Genomic DNA, 17,211 nt, shown 5'->3' on the forward strand with positions numbered 1-17,211 from the left:
GGAAAAGGACATTGCCCATGATAGTGATATTGAAAGCAAGATCAAAAAAAGAAGTGTAAGACTCGTATTTCTTTTCTCTTTTGTGTGTGCATTAGGGTCATTGGTATAAGGACTTTTTGTTTAGTGCTCTGTCTGATAGGTTCAGGCTTGCTAGTATATTTGTGGTGTCACTCTTTTGTTCTCCTAAATTGTAATTGTCTTAAGGCTCTATTTTGTTGTATTTTTTGTGTTTATATATGAAAAAAATATGAAACTTGATCATTATGATAATTATTAATTTTTCAAATTTTTATATATAAATACTATTGAATATGAAATTTTATCATTATTTATCTCTTTGCTGAGATATCATTATGATAGTTATGAATGTCTATCTATACTATTAATAACAAGATTCCTTGTTTGGGTTCAATATTTTGTGTACTAAAATACCCTCACACAAATATTTAAACTCTCTAAAATACTCCTATCTTTTATATGGAACTATTAAATATATGGTAACCTTATTATATTTATTCTTTAAATGAAAATTCATCTAGACATATATTATTCTTATACTGATATAGACATAATTTTTTGCTTGAACTGATATGAATGCTCTTAGAATTGCTTGTTTGATACCATAACATGTTCGAGTCCAAATCTTCGTCTCATCAATTGTGCTCCACTTCATGCTCCACCAATAAAATTTAAACAGCTAGTATTTCTCATTAATGAGATATCTCATTAAATGAGACAACTAGCATTTCTCATTAAAGTCAGAGTTATCTCATTTAATGAGAGATACTAGCTGTCCAAATTTTTTGGTGGAGTATGAAGTGGAACACAATTGATGAGACAGAAGATTTGGACTCAACATGTTCTGATATTATTTATTATCACAATAAATTTAATAATTTATTATTTAAGTATTAGTAGAATAGAGATAGGATTTGAATTTGGATTAGTTGTTACTATTCTTCTATCATGCTAAATCGTAACTTGTAGCATACTAATTGGAAAGAGGAACTTACTGACAGTAAATGTGATTGGGGCAATTCCAAAACTTACAACTTTCTCTTAGATGGTGCTTGATGTCAAGATTGGTTGAGTAGCTGATCTTGTACATATGACAGCATGCATGTGCGCATTTATGTGTAAAATTAAGCTTTTTTGGGGGTTGGGGGAATTGTGGCCCCAATTTCTACTAGAAGAGAATGAAAAGGATGTGTGTGTGTGTTCACCATTTTGGTTGCATAATGGGCAAATAATTCTGTAAATGATCACATTTTCCCTGAGAAAAATCTTGCCTTTAGGACTGGAAATCCTGGGTTTTATCTGACAAATAACTTGGTTATATGAATTAAATAAAGTACATGAAAAATTCTGCTTATGAACAGGGAAGTAATACCCTGGTTGCTTTGATGGAAGTCCCAATTCTTGTATCTGCCTCAAATTCATTCAAGGCTATCCCAGAAAGGAAGATCTCAGTTTATGAAGAGTCTGCGCATGGAGGATTAAGTAAATGGATAAAGAATAATTGGGTTTATGTGTTCCAATTTGAATATGCAACTATTGAGTATTGGCCCTGCATTTGTTGATGATTATGTTTCACAAAAAAAACCATTAAGATACTCCATTTGGAATTTCAGATAGAAAATTGTAAGGTTTTATGAATTGATTACAATGTTGGAAATGTGTTATACAATAGTTGTCACTAGACAGATTACTATAGCGCCATTTAGCATTCTTATTCCAACTTCCTTCTTAATGTCAGTTTTGTCCCTTTCATATGATAAGTTTGTTGGCACTGATGTACAAGCAAAATAGAATGTAAGAATTGATCAAATGTTGGTTTTTTGCTTTTGATTCTGTTTTCTTACGTGCAGGACCTCAGTTGCTCATATGGATTCTCCAATATTGTGGACATGGGACTCTCCAGATGNTTGGCCTTTTTTCCGTTTTATTTTGAGTTGAGGCATGGGTGCAACGGTGTAATAAGTGTGTATGTATTTGCAATTCAAAAGCAATCGTGTTCTCTTTTGCAATTTATGTCAACTTACCTTCTAGCGAGTTTAGCAGACTCCCTTGGCTTTGATACTTATAGATGAAAAGCTCTTCTTTATTGGTTGAATGGTAACCAACAAGGGGTAGAATGTTTGGATGCTTTAAGCTCCCTATCTGGATCATCGTTTGGCTAAACTCCTCAAAGGATACCTGCAATTGCTTCAATCTTTTGACTGCATAGAGGGCACTATTTTTCAGTACTACCTTGTAAAGGCTGCTGCAAACGGTCTGGCTTTGCAAGTCAGCTGTGGCTTCAAAGAGGTCCTCCAATATGAACCTTTCATGCTCTTCAACAAAGAACACAAGCCCCGAGTGCCTTTCAACAGGCTTGACTTCCTCTCTAGCTTTAACTGGAGGTGTTTTGAGAGGAGAGTCCCGAACTTTCTTTAGAATCTCCCTCTCTTTGGCGGCCTTCTGTCCCGCTATGTACGTGTACAACAAAGAGTCCAATGCCAAGAACCAGATGTAGTACTCCAAACAGTGCAATCCAGTGTCCATTAAGCTCACTATCATGGTCATCATAAGGACTTGGGCCCTCTGAAAGTATGCGAGAATGCACTGCCTCTACCCAGTCACCAGTACTATTTCTCTGTAATGAACTTGATTTCGAGTAATAAGTATAATGAGACCTAAATTCCTGCACAAAATGCGGCTTGACGCTAGTTAAATGATTTGTAGAGATGTCCAATCTCCTGAGATATTTCAATTTAGTTAGAGCCAAAGGTAACCTTCCGCTCAGATGATTGTTGCTTAGATTTAAATAAGTCAGCCTTGTGCAGTGCAATATTGAGTAAGGAATATTTCCTCTGATGTGATTCTTTGCTAAGCTGAGATTTGGGAGCTTGCAAAGGGCATCAACATCAAGTATGCCACTAAGATTCAAATTTTCAAGCCTGATTTCTACTATAGACTGTGAATTGCATTTTACACCCCTCAACTTATGCAAGCAGGGATGTGCCACCAACCCATTCCAGGCAATTCCTAGTACATTTTGTGGATCAACAGCTCTAATGAAATTAAAAAAAGATTCAGATTCTGATAACTGACCTCCGATACAGACCGTGATTAAGAGAGGAAGGACAGTAATGCATACCAGCCTCTTCAAAAACAGATCCAGATCCCTCCTGCTCTCCATATTTGTTGTTATTAATATTATGTTGGATCATCAGAACTGAATGAATTATGCTAGTGGGAATTTTTTCTTTGTTCTTAAAAGGAATCTAAAATCCGATACTCAAGAATCTCGCTACATGATTGCTCCTCTTATTGTTTTGGTCCATCAGATGAGGACATCTTTCTCCATTGGTTCCAACGTTTTAATGACTAATTTTTTCAGTATGTGACACAACCAATGTAATACAGTAATTAGTTAACTTCAATGTGGCATTCAATTAAAAGAAATTTATCTTATATGTGATGATACATTCATGCATGTTATGTAAACAGTCATGAAGTCACAGTCTATTAGTAACTGGTAACAGTTTGGGCTACTAGTCATTTGTAACAAGACCACAGAATCATGAAAGAGAAACATTAATAAGGTATATGGAGAAATACATTTTTGATTTGCTGTACTTCAATAGTGGCAGTTTTGAAGCTGCCACCTGTGGCTTTGTTTGGAACCATTGTTGTTTACTATGTTTTAAGACCAAGTAAGAACAAATATTGGAAAGTTCATAAAAGGTCAAGTTCTTGAAACCTCAGACAAGAACTCAAAGTGGTTCTTTGCTTTTGACGCGCACTCGAACTTTCGCACGAGATCAATCCAACAATGCACATAGGCTTGATTTGTTTCAGCTCCATGTTAGAAATATCAGAGGTTTTCACGTGCGGACTCACCTATGATGTTTGGCCTTGGAAAAAAATAAAATAAAAAATGCAAAAAAAGAAAAAAAGAAAAGAAAAGAAAATAGTTTTAAGATCTCAACTGCTACTATGAAATGGAAATACATATTATTCTCTTTCTTTGTTCTTCTCTGCAACATAGTTATCACGAATACTGTTTTAAGTTCCGGGAACCAATAATTGATGCACACAATCAATATCACCTGTGATGACAGCTCGATTTACTCCTCTCTTCTTTTTTTTATTATTTTTATTTTATTTTTATTTTTTGGGAAAATTACAACTTACTCACCTCACTTGTGGCTGTTGTGGTTTAAGTTGCCTAACTGTGATTTGAAATTTGACATTTTACCCACTAAGATTTGACCGAAATTTAAGTTGTCTATTAGTGGTTTGAAATCTCATGATGCAAATGTTCCATTGGATTCTTTTTTATTTTGTATTTTTATGTTTTTGAAGGAGGGAGACATAAAAGTGGAGTAAAATTACATATTTAACCCTGTTTTTAACAGAGGTAAGTTATGGAACTCTAACTGAGCTAAACTCATGTGGATAAAGTGTCAAATTTCAAATCACATGTAAGCAACTAAAATTTCAAACAAATTATGTATGGGTAAGTTGTAATTTGCCTTTTTTGGGGGTCATTCCAACTTCAATGTTTATCTGGGAATCATGTGCAATAGTAATTCATTATTTAGGTGATGCTTTTGTTGGAAGAGGGAGGATCATCTAGTTCCATACTATACTACTTCTACATAGTGTACATTAGCTGTCTCAAACTTAGTTAATGGCTTATGCAACAAGATTGGACTCGTCAGTTTCTTCTTTCTCAAGTTCTTATAGCCTAGGGATGGCCATACCCATTGGGTAATGGATATCCAACCCTACCCGATCCATATATTTCGGGTAATACCCGGTTCTTCATGGGTAGAGCCTAATCGGGTAGGGTATGGATATTACCAAATTTTTTGGGTAGGGTATGGATAATATCCATACCTGACCCCAAAAAAAGAAAAAAGAAAAAGAAAAAAAAAAGAACCCTAAACCTCTCTCAGACTCTCACCGTCACTCACACAGTCACACTCTCTCTGCGTCTCCTCAGTTCTCAGTCCTCACCGTCACTCTCTCTCTCTCTCTCTCTCTCTCTCTCAGAGCTCCAGTCTCCGCCTCTCCTCACCGTCACTCTCTCTCTCTGTCCCTCCTCACTGCTTCTACACTATTGGTTTCTAGGTTTGACGTTTTGGGAAGGTTCTGTCTCTCACATATACACACAGTTATTGGTTTTGGCATTGAATTTTTGCTTGATTCTCGTTCCTCGTTCTCTACAAATCAACTGGGTCTTCCTACCGCTCTCTTCCTCAGGTAAATGATTCATTCTTTTTCCCTCTTTTGCTAGTTTGGCTTCAAAAGAAAATTCTTTTATGTGGGTATCTGGGTTTGATGTTTTGGGAGGATTCTATTGATAATTAGCTTTTGTTTCCTTTTCTAGATTGAATTTGTCAACTGGTGAGTTTTTTGTTCTTTGCATGTTGTTTGCTTGTGTTGTCTTGTTGAATTTATCGTATGGGTGTGTTAGATTTTGATTTTAGAGTTTGAATTCAGCTAGGTATGTGTCAATTTTGATTTTTGATTGAATTTTATCAACTGGGTATGTGTTAGATTTGGTTTTTGACTGCATTAAGGTGTTTGATTCTATGTGGGTATGTCTATTTGATTCAGCTGGGTATGTCTATTTCATTCAATTTCAATTCAGCTGGGTATGTGTCAATTTTGATTTTTGATTGAATTTTATCAACTGGGTATGTGTTAGATTTGGTTTTTGACTGCATTAAGGTGTTTGATTCTATATGGGTATGTCTATTTGATTCAGCTGGGTATGTCTATTTCATTCAATTTCAATTCAGCTGGGTATGTGTCAATTTTGATTTTTGATTGAATTTTTATCAACTGGGTATGTGTTAGATTTGGTTTTTGACTGCATTAAGGTGTTTGATTCTATGTGGGTATGTCTATTTGATTCAGCTGGGTATGTCTATTTCATTCAAAATTGAAATTGAATTAGAGTGTTTCATTTTCTCTTTTTTTTTTTTTTGATGTATTCTTTTAATGGCTGAACAATTAGTCTGTACTCTGTACACATTTAAAAAGAAATCAAATTGGACCATTATAATGGCTGAACAATTAATCTTTCTCTCTCTCTTTGCAGTTGCCTACATGTCTACCACATCCTCTGCCACAACCCCAGCCCCAAGGCCCCCAACTAGCACGACATCAGAATCACAATCATTGTATGGAGAGGAAGTTGAGTCCATTCCGGTTGAGAATCCACAACAACAAGGCACTAAAAGAAAAACAACTTCAGACGTATGGAATCATTTTAAGAAGAAGAATATTGATGGGAAAATTAAGGCTCAATGCAACTACTGTGGAAAACTTATGGCTGGAGCAAGTACATCAGGGACGACTCATTTAAAACTGCACATTGCAAAAAGTTGTCCAAGTGCTCCGAAGGAAGCACTTCCGGGGGAAGGAACAGATATAAGGAAGCAAGTTCTTGTCAAACAACACAACAGGGCAAGAAGTAAAGGGATCTCAAGCCCTAGTGTTTTTAATGAAGAGGATCAGAAGGCTTCGAGGAGGGACCTTGCCCGAATGGTCATTTTGCATGAGTACCCTCTTGCAATTGTTGATCATGTTGGGTTTCGGGATTTTGTTGGTGGTCTTCAGTCAAATTTTAAGATAGTAGGAAGAAACACATTGAAGCGAGATATCAAAAAAATTTATAATGAAAAGAAGCAGAAGACTATGGTAGAAATTGACAAGAATGCAAGTAAAGTTGCAATCACAACAGACTTGTGGACTGCAAACAACAGTAAGAGGTCATTCATGGTAATCACAGCGCATTACATAAACAACAGTCAGAACTCCATAGTGTATTTTATGTTAAACATTGTAAACTCTTTGTTTGTAAGCTTTAGTGGCTGGTTTAGGTTAAGATAAGTTGTATATGAGAGAAAAGTCTTAGTGTCCTTTATACTTTGCAGTAAAGTAATAAAGGTTTACGAGTGTTTTGCTTAAATATGTGTGTTTGTTGTGTATGTAGTACTCTATACGAAAATTCAGGAAAATACACTCATTCTGCAAAATCTTTTGGCTTCCTAATTTCAATTAGAATTTTGAGTGATGTAAATACAAGAGTTTCGAACATATTTAAAAATATATTATATACATAGATTACATCAACATCTTGCTTTGTTTCCTTTTCTTGTTCACGCTGAGGAAGGAGGGGGTTCATTTCAATCAAATTCAAATCATCACCAATAGTGTTTTTATCCAACGATAGAAATAGGTTAATAGATAGAAAATAATTATTTCCCATACCTAATTTTCATTAAGAAAATATTAAAAACTATTGGAAGCGCACTATATTGATTTTGAGAATGTGGCTTTTTTTGGGTCATGGGTATTAGTGGGAGTTAAAGTTGAGGCCTAATTTCTTAATGGAGTTAAAATTAGATATAGTTTCTTTGGTGCAATAAATTATATTCTTTAATTAAATTAAAAAATATGGTTGATTTGACCAATAAAGTACAAAGAATACACAAGGAGGATTGCTGATGTGGTCCTCCTTGACCAATGAGATGATACTATCTATGTAAATGTATGTGTGAGCTTTCTAATTAGCATAAGGAATAAAAAATAAAAATTACCATATGATGTCACATTTACATAAATAACAACTTTTTATTGGTTGAGAGGTCAAGGAGGATCACGTCAGCAGTTTTCCTGGTGAACCTAATAATTTCTCAATGATATTTTTTTTAGGGCAATTAATTTATATGTTTGAATTTAATAAGGAGCCTAATATAATTGTACCTAAATTTTGAATTTAATTAAGGAGCCTAATATAATTGTACCTAAATTTTATCCTTTTCATTCAGCCAAAAAAAAAAAAAAAGTTTTATCCTTTTCAATTTGTCATTATGTCCTTAATTTGTATATTTTTAGGATCATTATGTCATTATGCTTTAGTTTTATTTTTAAAACATAAAAATATAAATATAAATATTTTTCTAATAAGTATTATTCTTGCATCTTTGACCATTCTTTTATTAAAAACATTAACTAGTTTATAAAGAAAAACTTTTTCCACATATTTCTGGTTTCTATACTGAACCTTATCCACTGGAAGCTAATTTACTTAGTTTTCTAAACAATATCCTTAAAACAAGTACAAGTACCTGCTTTTAGGTTGTCCAAGTTTGTAAGTCTTAAATTAGAGGAAAATTAGTGAGAACTAGGCAGTAGAGATTGTATATAAGGTCTTGTAAATCTATTATTATACTTGATTTTGAATTCACTAATATTTGAATTGGCTCTGAGCTGTTCTTGACAACTATGTGTTTACGTCTCTATTTATTTTAATAAACTTAAACTCATTTCCTATTAATTCTGTACCAAATTGCGTTGCTATGCTGATCAGGCTCAGTGTCTCCCACTAAGATGTGATTAAAATGTCAACAATTCTGCAAGAAAAATAAGCTCTATCACTCGCATTCTTATGAAGAAGTTTTAATTGAGAAAAAGAACGAGAAAAAATGATTTTTAATTTTTGAACTTAATTAAAATAAAATGAAATCTTCCCAAGTCCTCCGATTCCATAATAGAACACTATAAGTCGAGGAAATAACAACCAAAAAAGGCTAAAATGCCTAGCCATTATAATCAAAGTATTTTTTCTAAAAATTGTTTGTGTTAACAAATGAGCAATCCGGCCACCAATAACATGTGCTTGAATGATGCCAACACCACCACCAATGCAACAGCGAGACGATGGCGACAAAGAGGTGACCTGGAAGAGTGAGTGAGGCAGTTGGAGAGGGAAACAGTGTGGAGAAAAAACAATATGCATCGAGAGGCAAGTGATCGACTTGGTCAAATCTAGCTGAGAGAAAAGGAGATGAGAAGATGATTGTAATCCTGAAAATAAAAAATTTAGTTTTTACATTATTTCATTTCATTATGAATGAATTACTTATAAAATGCAGGTAAATGTGATAATGTTGAATGGAATTATACTTTTTTTTATTGGATTAGGAGGTAACATAAACAATTTATGTTCTTTATTTTTTTAGTGAACATGAAAATTTTATGTTAATTTTTATAATTTGAACATGAAGACAAGATAATTGATTGTCAATTTTGTCACATACATTTGTATATTACTGCTAACCAGGAGGAAAAAAAAATTGTATTTTCCTCTACTTTCGAATTCTTGAAGTGCTTACTGCACTCATCACAACTTCCCTGGGTGTATTTCTAGAAAAGCTAAACTAGTACTAGTAGTATTTGATTTTAAATTTTTAATACCCATTTTTAATAAACGAGCCATAAAATGTTAAAAGTGTATCGCCATATCAAAAAGATCCATTAACGTACAGACAAAATAGAACAGGCACTTGAGGGAATGAGTGACTTTGACATTTTTTCACAGTCTTGGTAAAACCATCATCCTTCAGTAAAGGGAATGAGTGTCTAGGTGATGATGATCTTTCCCCTTCAAAAGTGGAACTTCTCATAATTAAGTTTGACCCAAGAAATAATGTAAGAAATTAATATTTGAAAAACATACTCCAACTCTTTGTCAAGAATTAAGAATTCCAATCCTTTGATCATAAAATTTTATCCTATTTTCCAATAGACTTTCAAAACTTTCATTCATATTATTAAAGATATAAGGTGAAGTAATTTAATTTATTATTATTATTATTTTTATGTTGTATAATTAAAAAAAAAAAATCTAACTATCTACATGCATTAAGACAAATATTCACAATTACCTTGAATTTGTGTGAAATTAATCATAATAAATATAATATGTTCTTTTTAAAAAAGATATGTTGGAGCTGACTCATATTTGTTATTGGGTCACTTACATAGTAAAAATGCTGTCGATGTGCATTATTGCTCTGCAATTGATGGTGACAATACATATGGGTGGGAACTATTTAGTTGAGAAAAATTACAAGATTGCTATGGTAACTTTGTTTTCATAATTTGGAAATAAGGAAGAGATGTTTTCATTTTCAATCATTCTAACTCATTTTTTTGAATTATGAGCGATGGAAATTGAGAAAAAAAAAATCAAGCCAAACAATTGGAATGGATGTGGGCCTCACAAAAAGTGAGTTATGGGTGATAAAAATTGAGTGATGAGTAATAAAAACTCTAACCAAACATGGCCTAAGTCGTGGCCTTATGGGAGTAGTGGAGTGGAGTGCAACAAGTGGAAAGGAACAAAGCAAAGCGCTAATATCTCATTTTCTTATATAGTAGTTGCTCGCTTTTGTGGATATTGATACATTGTTCTACTTCTATGTTGATTTCTCTTTTCTTTCTTCTTTAATTTCTGCATAAAGATATTATTTCACAACAAGATACATTTAAACTTGAACATATGGCCTTTGAACACTCATTTATTCCATCTTAAAAAAAAAACACCACTTTAAGACATATGAGGTTTCAGTATTTCGAAAAGAGAGGCACATGCAGTAGGAAATTGAGCGAGCTGTAAAGCCTTGATATTCGAAGAGGAATATAAGTCTTCCCCACTACTGTTAATAGCTAAAGACACCAACTTTCTTCTAGTTTTTTTAGTTTGAAACAATTTTTGTGCCAGCTTCTCTCTTGACACCTTGAATTCCAATTTGTCTATAGTAAAGAGAAAACCTGGATGCTACTATAACTCTTGAGTGAATGGAGTTAACTTGGTGTCTGTGTGGTCCTTTTCTTGGATAACACAATTTTTATACCCGGAAAATGCGTTTAAAGGGCCACAATAATAGGATAATTAGTATAATATTCGATGTCTATAAATTTAATTTCAGGTCAATGATCACAGCAAATGAGCACAATTATAGAAGGGCATGTCCTTTGATGTCTTGGATTGGAAGTGAAATGTTTCACTTTATGTTTTCACTTTGCAAAGTGACATGAAGTGAACTCGTTTTGATTGTTTTGGTGTTTGAAAGACAATTCCACATTCATCTAATCAAATAATTGCTGGAAAGACTATTTCACATCTAGAAGAAGACCAAAAAAAAAAATGAGAACTTAGAAATTTTTACAATTATTTGACCAAAAACCAAGCAAGAACATTTTGATATGTCATTTGTGCGTTTGTGGTAACGTCTCCTACTCTTTCTTGTTCTTTTTTGTTGACTTGTTGTGAGTCATGACCCGTTTCAAGGGGTTGGGGGGGACATAGAAACATTTCAGAAAACGGCAATTGAATGCATGCTCAAAATTGCTTGAGAATCCTGTGAGTTCCCATTTCAAATTTTTGGGTTGGTCTAAGATGATATCTGTAATTGGAAATACTACATGTGACAATCTTATTTACCTTCACAGGTTTTTTGCTTTTGCAATAAATATCCCATGGGGAAATCTTGTCGAATGATAGTTGAGAAATGGAGTCAATTAAATTTTCATTTTTCTTTAATTAACTAAATGCACAACAATACTATGATTGTACAAATGTGTGCTGAATCTTATTTTAGATATTTATTAGGTCAAACTAGGTTATATAAAGGATTACGATAAACCTTAATTGTAAATAAAACTATATTGACTTGAGGAGTCCTACTGGGGTAGCGTAAATGGGCTAACTTTTTTTTTTTTTTTTTTCGGATCATGACATTGACAAATGGTATCAGAGCTAACCTAATAACACCATGTATCTCAAGAGCAATGTGGTATATAACGTGTGCTTTGATAAAAACATTAATTAGACTAGTACTTTTGAGATATAGTATGGCATCAAATGTGATGGGAAGCAACATTCCAATTTTTGACCCGCAGCATCAGTAACAACTTTATAGATACATAAAGATGCAAGGGACCAAAAAAAGAAAAAAGAAAAAGAAAAGAAAAGCTAACATTAGTAGTTGGAGGCAGCAAGAAATTAGAAATCTGATCCATATAAGATAATAGCCTTTTCTTTTTCTTTTTCTTTTTGTCAAAAAAGAAGAAGAAGAAGAAATGACGAAATAGTCTCTCAGTAATGATCCCAGTTAGGTGCTGATGTTAAATAAAAGATGAAATGAGTTGGCATATAGAAATGATGACAGATCTTGAGTCCAGCCTTAATATCAGAGTTACTCCCAGATGAACCTCAATGATCAGATTACAAAATTGAGTGATTGCAAATTCTTATATAATTAAGTTTGGTTTGAAAGTGCAATGATTTTAGCCAACAAAGCACACCAATAAAAGACCATTGAGATTTAACAATTGAATGATGATCGTTTAATACAAATATGGTGAACACTGTCAAACATTGGTTGCCAACCTCCCTAGTCAGCCATACTGAGATAATGAAAATGATATCAAGAAAAAGAATTTAAAATCCAACAAAGAGTTACACTTGAATTTGAACTACCCTGCTATATGACATATGTAACAGATAACACCCAAAACAAATAAAAAGACATGGAACATTGTCATTATTATAAGGAGCGTATTTGGTAAGCTTTGTAAGAAGATGTTACAGCTAAGGTACCAACATAATGTTAATTTAAGAAAATCATGCTCAAGTAAGATACAATGACAGAGCTAGAGATTGAAAGGAAAATAACAACTCCACTGTTGAACTTTCCATTCCGTGCCAATAATATTAGAACTCAATTTGCTGCTCTAGCACTGAATAATATCCAATCCATCACATTTTATGAGGCCACTAGGGATCAATCATAGAAATGTTGCTCTTAAAATCTTGTTGTCATCATTGATTTGTATTATTGTATACTTATCTTTGAGCAGATGGGTCAAAATCAACTAGATATTTTCTGAGAAGCACACCATGGATAACACATGGGTGCTCTCAGGCTTGGATTCCACCCAAAGTAATGCTCTCTATCTGTTGCTTGTGTTAAATGAACAGTGTTCAGTATCAGGATTATATAAGCACCGCTTTCATGTGCTAGACCGTGGCACCTGACTGGAAGCATGTAGCGCGATTCTTTTTTCTCGTGTCTATGATTAGCAAGTCGAAAAATTTAGACTTATCTTCAGGCTCCAGATTTTGGAACAAAGTAAAAGATTATCCACTCAAATTCAAAACATCTGTTGGGTACAGAGAATTGATACAAGACTCAAGAGGCCATATTTGGCTGTTACTGTGACTGAGGATTCTTGAAATATGGTAAAAAAAAAAAAATCATTTCGTTAAATAATTATGTTTACATGAAAAGAAGGACAAAATGCAAAATTAAAAATAACAAAGGTATGTTATCAAAAAAAAAAAAAAACAAAGGTATCAGAACTACAGTTTGTATTAAAAGAGTACAAAAATCTGATTACTGCCCACTGATGGATCTTGATATGTATTCAGCAGCAACCTTTTTTCATACATTTCATGAGAAAGAAGGATAAACAACCTATAAGGGGGACATCAGCAATGTACCCTTTATCCACAAATGTGAATAAAACAACACATAAACATTTGAATCAACATGGAATAGGTTGATTTTGTAAAATCCACAAATAATGAGCTACCAACAAATCTACATCAATGTAATCTGCAAACAAGAGAAGCTTACAAGACTGGGTTTTGCTCCATTGTCGAATTGCTCTGAGTGAATGTTATGCAGTTAATTAGATATACCCTCAGCTGCCTGAGAACTAAAATTTGAACGAGACATTACATCTTCTCTTGAAAATCTATCTGAACCTTCCCCAGCAGATTGATTTTGCTTCAAATGGAGAACATCAGTTTCATTACCACAACTCCGGTGGAAATATCTTCCACTACCTAATTTAGCACTCCAATTCCCTGATTTAGAACCAGGCTCAACCTCATCACCCTCCCCATCATGACCAGCCATAAGTTCCATCAAGTTGCTCCTGAACCCCAAATCAGAATACACTCTCCGTGAATTCCTCATTGACAACCTATTAACTTTCCCATCTACAGCATCCAAATCCCCTCCTTGCACACTCTCCACTCTCGAATTCACATCTCTCAATCCCACCCCCACCGGAACCCCAACATTCTCTACCATCATACATGGATTATTAAGACCATTCCACGAGTGAAGTGGAACCAATTTACTCAACCCACTAAGCCACCCAACAACCTCCTTCATTGTCGGCCTCCTCTCCCTACACGACCTCACACACTTCCCAGCAATCACTACCAATTGCTTCTTCACAACCAAATCCTTAGGAAGTTCAATCCTTGGATCATAAACAGCAGAAAGCTTCCCTTTCTTTATAAGAGGAATTGCCCAATCCACAATTGAAGGCGGCGAATGCCCAACATCAATAGCCTTCCTTCCACTAATAATCTCCAACAACAAAATCCCAAAACTAAACACATCAGTCTTTGTGCTCAAGTTATCTGGGGTCACATAGCCCGGGTCTAAGTACCCCATAGTCCCAGCAGGGGGTGTAGACCTCAGTCTATAATCATCAACATGACATCTAAGTGCTAATCCAAAATCACCCAACCGAGCATTATGGTTTCTATCTATTAACACATTAGCAGACTTAATATCTCTATGAATTACAGGTGGGTTTGATGAATGCAAAATGTCAATGGCTTTAGCAGTATGCAAAGCCAATCTAATTCTTCGACCCCAACCAGGAGATCGAGTTGTGGAATGAAGAATGTCATACAAAGTACCATTACTCATAAATTCAACCACCAAAAGTCTATTTTCAGAATCAGTGGTAAAACCAAGTAGATTTACCAGTCTTGGGCTGTTGATTTTGGACAAGATTTCAATCTCATTATCCACCTCACTGGCTGGCATATCTGGTCTGAGAGAAGGAGTTCGAGACGGTTTCTTGACAGCAACTTGGCGGCCATGAATGAGGGCCTTGTAGACATAGCCATGGCTGCCTTTTCCCAACAGCTTTTGATCAGAGAAGTTGTTGGTGGCAGCTTCAAGATCACAGTAGTTAAAATGCTTGATCTTGATGGGTCTTTTGTGAGTGGTGCTGGGAAAATTTGAAGATGGGGTGTGGGAATTGGAGATGGAAATGGCTGATTCAGCTTTACAAGAAAGATAGCCCATCAAAGTTTGGTTTTTTTTTTTAACTGGGTCTTTGAGGTTTTATGATGTCTGGTTCTAGTATGTGAATCTAAAAGGTGTGGTCTTTGGTTAACATAAGATGAAGAAGAAGAGGGAAAAGTGAAGACAGTTTTTGAGGTTTTTTTTTTGGGTTTTGGCAGTGCAGATGTTGTTGGGATTGGAAAATAGACAACTGTTATATGTGTGGTTTCTGCATTTCTTGAGAGAGAGAGAGAGAGAGAGAGAGAGAGATTTGTAAGGGATGAGTGGCGGATTGGACGGGTGGTGGCTTTGGAGACCACCAAATTGGAATCCCTATGGTGTAAAATGTAAATAATGCACTCTAAAATATTGGATTTTTTTTTTTAAAATAAGATTTTTTATTATTTGATTTGATTAGAACTATAAAATATTGGTGATGCATATGCAATTATGCATGTGTTTAGAGGATAATATAATGAGAAGTGCTATGTTTACAAAATTTTTAGAATATTTTTACAGCTATTATTGGTTTTAATTTGAATTTATCATTAAAAATAATTTTTTAATCTACTAATAATAGTGAGTGACAACTTACTATTTAGAATTTATTGTGAAATTATTCTATACATAACATTTCTCTAACCGAATACAGTAATTGTTAGAATTTTCTAACTCCAAAAGTCCTTTTTTGGGTCAAAGTTTGACTTTGTTCCGATTAATGTGAAGTTTTATTTTTTAGAGTATTTTAGTTTCTATACTTGATAGCAACCTTAAAATGAGTTAAAAAGTTATCTTTTAACTTCTTTATTTGGTTTTGTGTAAGGTAAAATTATTTTCCTTATTTAGCTTCACATGAGATAGAGTTATCATTGTCTATCTCATGTCAAGCTAAATAAGGGAAATTAGGAGATAATTTTTCTTTGACCAATTTTTTTGAAACTACAAAATACATGAAAATGTGATAATTTTTCTTTGACCAATTTTTTTGAAACTACAAAATACATGAAAATGTGAAAAACTATCCTAATATAAGGTTTCCAAGTCTTTTTAGTTTAGTGATATAGTAGTATTTTTTTTATGAGTAAAATTAGAGTTTAAATCATCGCTCCCTATTATTATAACTATTGAAACATTTTAAATTATACACATTTATACGAGATGAAAGTGTAGTATACTGGATGTATGAAACAATTTGACAATATAAGATAAGAGAAGAAGGATGTTAGTTTACAATAAATATAATTGTCATTTTATCTTCAAGAATTATTATATGTCAATGGAATTAACAACAAAGAATTAATATATTGATACATTTATTTCTTACTTTCATTAGAATGCATCTCATTCTATGAGAGAAGAGATGTTGAAACAAATTGTGAAGGTAAAATAAAAACTCCTATTATGTATTACATTGGTACTAAGCACTAACCTTTTTTTCCCTCTCTCTCTCTCTCTGTGTGTGTGTGTGTAAAACTTCCAAACATACCTTTTTATTTTTATTTTTTAAGTATACTTAACCCTAATAAGGCTAATATTATACGGTGATTTCATGCTTTCTAGCCCTCTAAAAACCATTATCCTATTTCATTTTTAAAATAAGATTAATGTAGTTATTATAATATAATTGTTTTTTTTTTTTTTTTTTTGGGGTGAAAATTGGAAATAAAGATCATAGTATAAAGTTGTGTGAAGTCCTAATGATATCTATGTTTGAACATTTAAAAAATAATAATTACGTGAGATTTAATTAGCTCAACTGATAAAGTCTCTAATCATTGAATAAGAGATTTGGAATTCAATCTTCGCCTACATTAAAAACTGATTGATATCTGGGTCTGATAATAAAGAGCTATCATTAAGAGCGGATGCCATAAGTTGAAACTTTCTAAAAAAAAAATAATTATATTTATTCCCCTAATTATGTTGTAAAATTTGAGGTCACACTTACACATTGTTGACAACCTGTGGCACTAAATAATTGTATGTTTATTTGATGCTGTTTGTATTGAAATAGGGACTGGCCATGTCTAGTTGTGAACCACTAAAATGTACCATCTCCCTTTTACTCAATAATGAGAGAAAAGAGCAAAGTACTTTTTGTATTGTATTGCAGAAACAACAAAAACATGAATGGTCCAATGGTCATCTGTCATGCATAACTCATATAAACTTTGAACTAGATGTAAAATTGACCTGTTTTAGTGGTTATTATGTCTAAAAAGTATTTTATTCATATGTCAACACTCTTCTTACATATATGTGA

General features: G+C 33.5%; 3 protein-coding genes across 3 annotated transcripts; 1 reads left to right on the plus strand and 2 right to left on the minus strand.

Annotated features, from left to right (window-relative positions):
- Positions 1 to 2,028: 2,028 nt before the first annotated feature.
- On the minus strand, positions 2,029 to 3,181 carry LOC112034457 (putative inactive receptor-like protein kinase At1g64210). Its single transcript, XM_024067277.2, has 2 exons — positions 2,554 to 3,181; positions 2,029 to 2,468 (listed from the first exon to the last, which is right to left on the minus strand). The coding sequence occupies exons 1-2, from the start codon at positions 3,179 to 3,181 to the stop codon at positions 2,029 to 2,031; spliced, it is 1,068 nt and encodes a 355-aa protein (XP_023923045.2).
- A 2,879-nt stretch (positions 3,182 to 6,060) lies between these two features.
- On the plus strand, positions 6,061 to 13,087 carry LOC136069898 (zinc finger BED domain-containing protein RICESLEEPER 3-like). Its single transcript, XM_065778993.1, has 2 exons — positions 6,061 to 6,780; positions 13,028 to 13,087. The coding sequence occupies exons 1-2, from the start codon at positions 6,061 to 6,063 to the stop codon at positions 13,085 to 13,087; spliced, it is 780 nt and encodes a 259-aa protein (XP_065635065.1).
- Positions 13,088 to 13,205: 118 nt separating this feature from the next.
- Positions 13,206 to 15,253, minus strand: LOC112034453 (serine/threonine-protein kinase-like protein At3g51990). Its single transcript, XM_024067275.2, has one exon. The coding sequence runs from the start codon at positions 14,967 to 14,969 to the stop codon at positions 13,542 to 13,544; it is 1,428 nt and encodes a 475-aa protein (XP_023923043.2). The 5' UTR covers positions 14,970 to 15,253; the 3' UTR covers positions 13,206 to 13,541.
- Between the last annotated feature and the right edge of the window lie 1,958 nt (positions 15,254 to 17,211).

The sequence above is a fragment of the Quercus suber genome, unplaced genomic scaffold (genome assembly GCF_002906115.3).
Source record: "Quercus suber isolate HL8 unplaced genomic scaffold, Cork oak 2.0 scaffold_195, whole genome shotgun sequence".
NCBI classification, from domain to species: Eukaryota; Viridiplantae; Streptophyta; class Magnoliopsida; order Fagales; family Fagaceae; genus Quercus; species Quercus suber.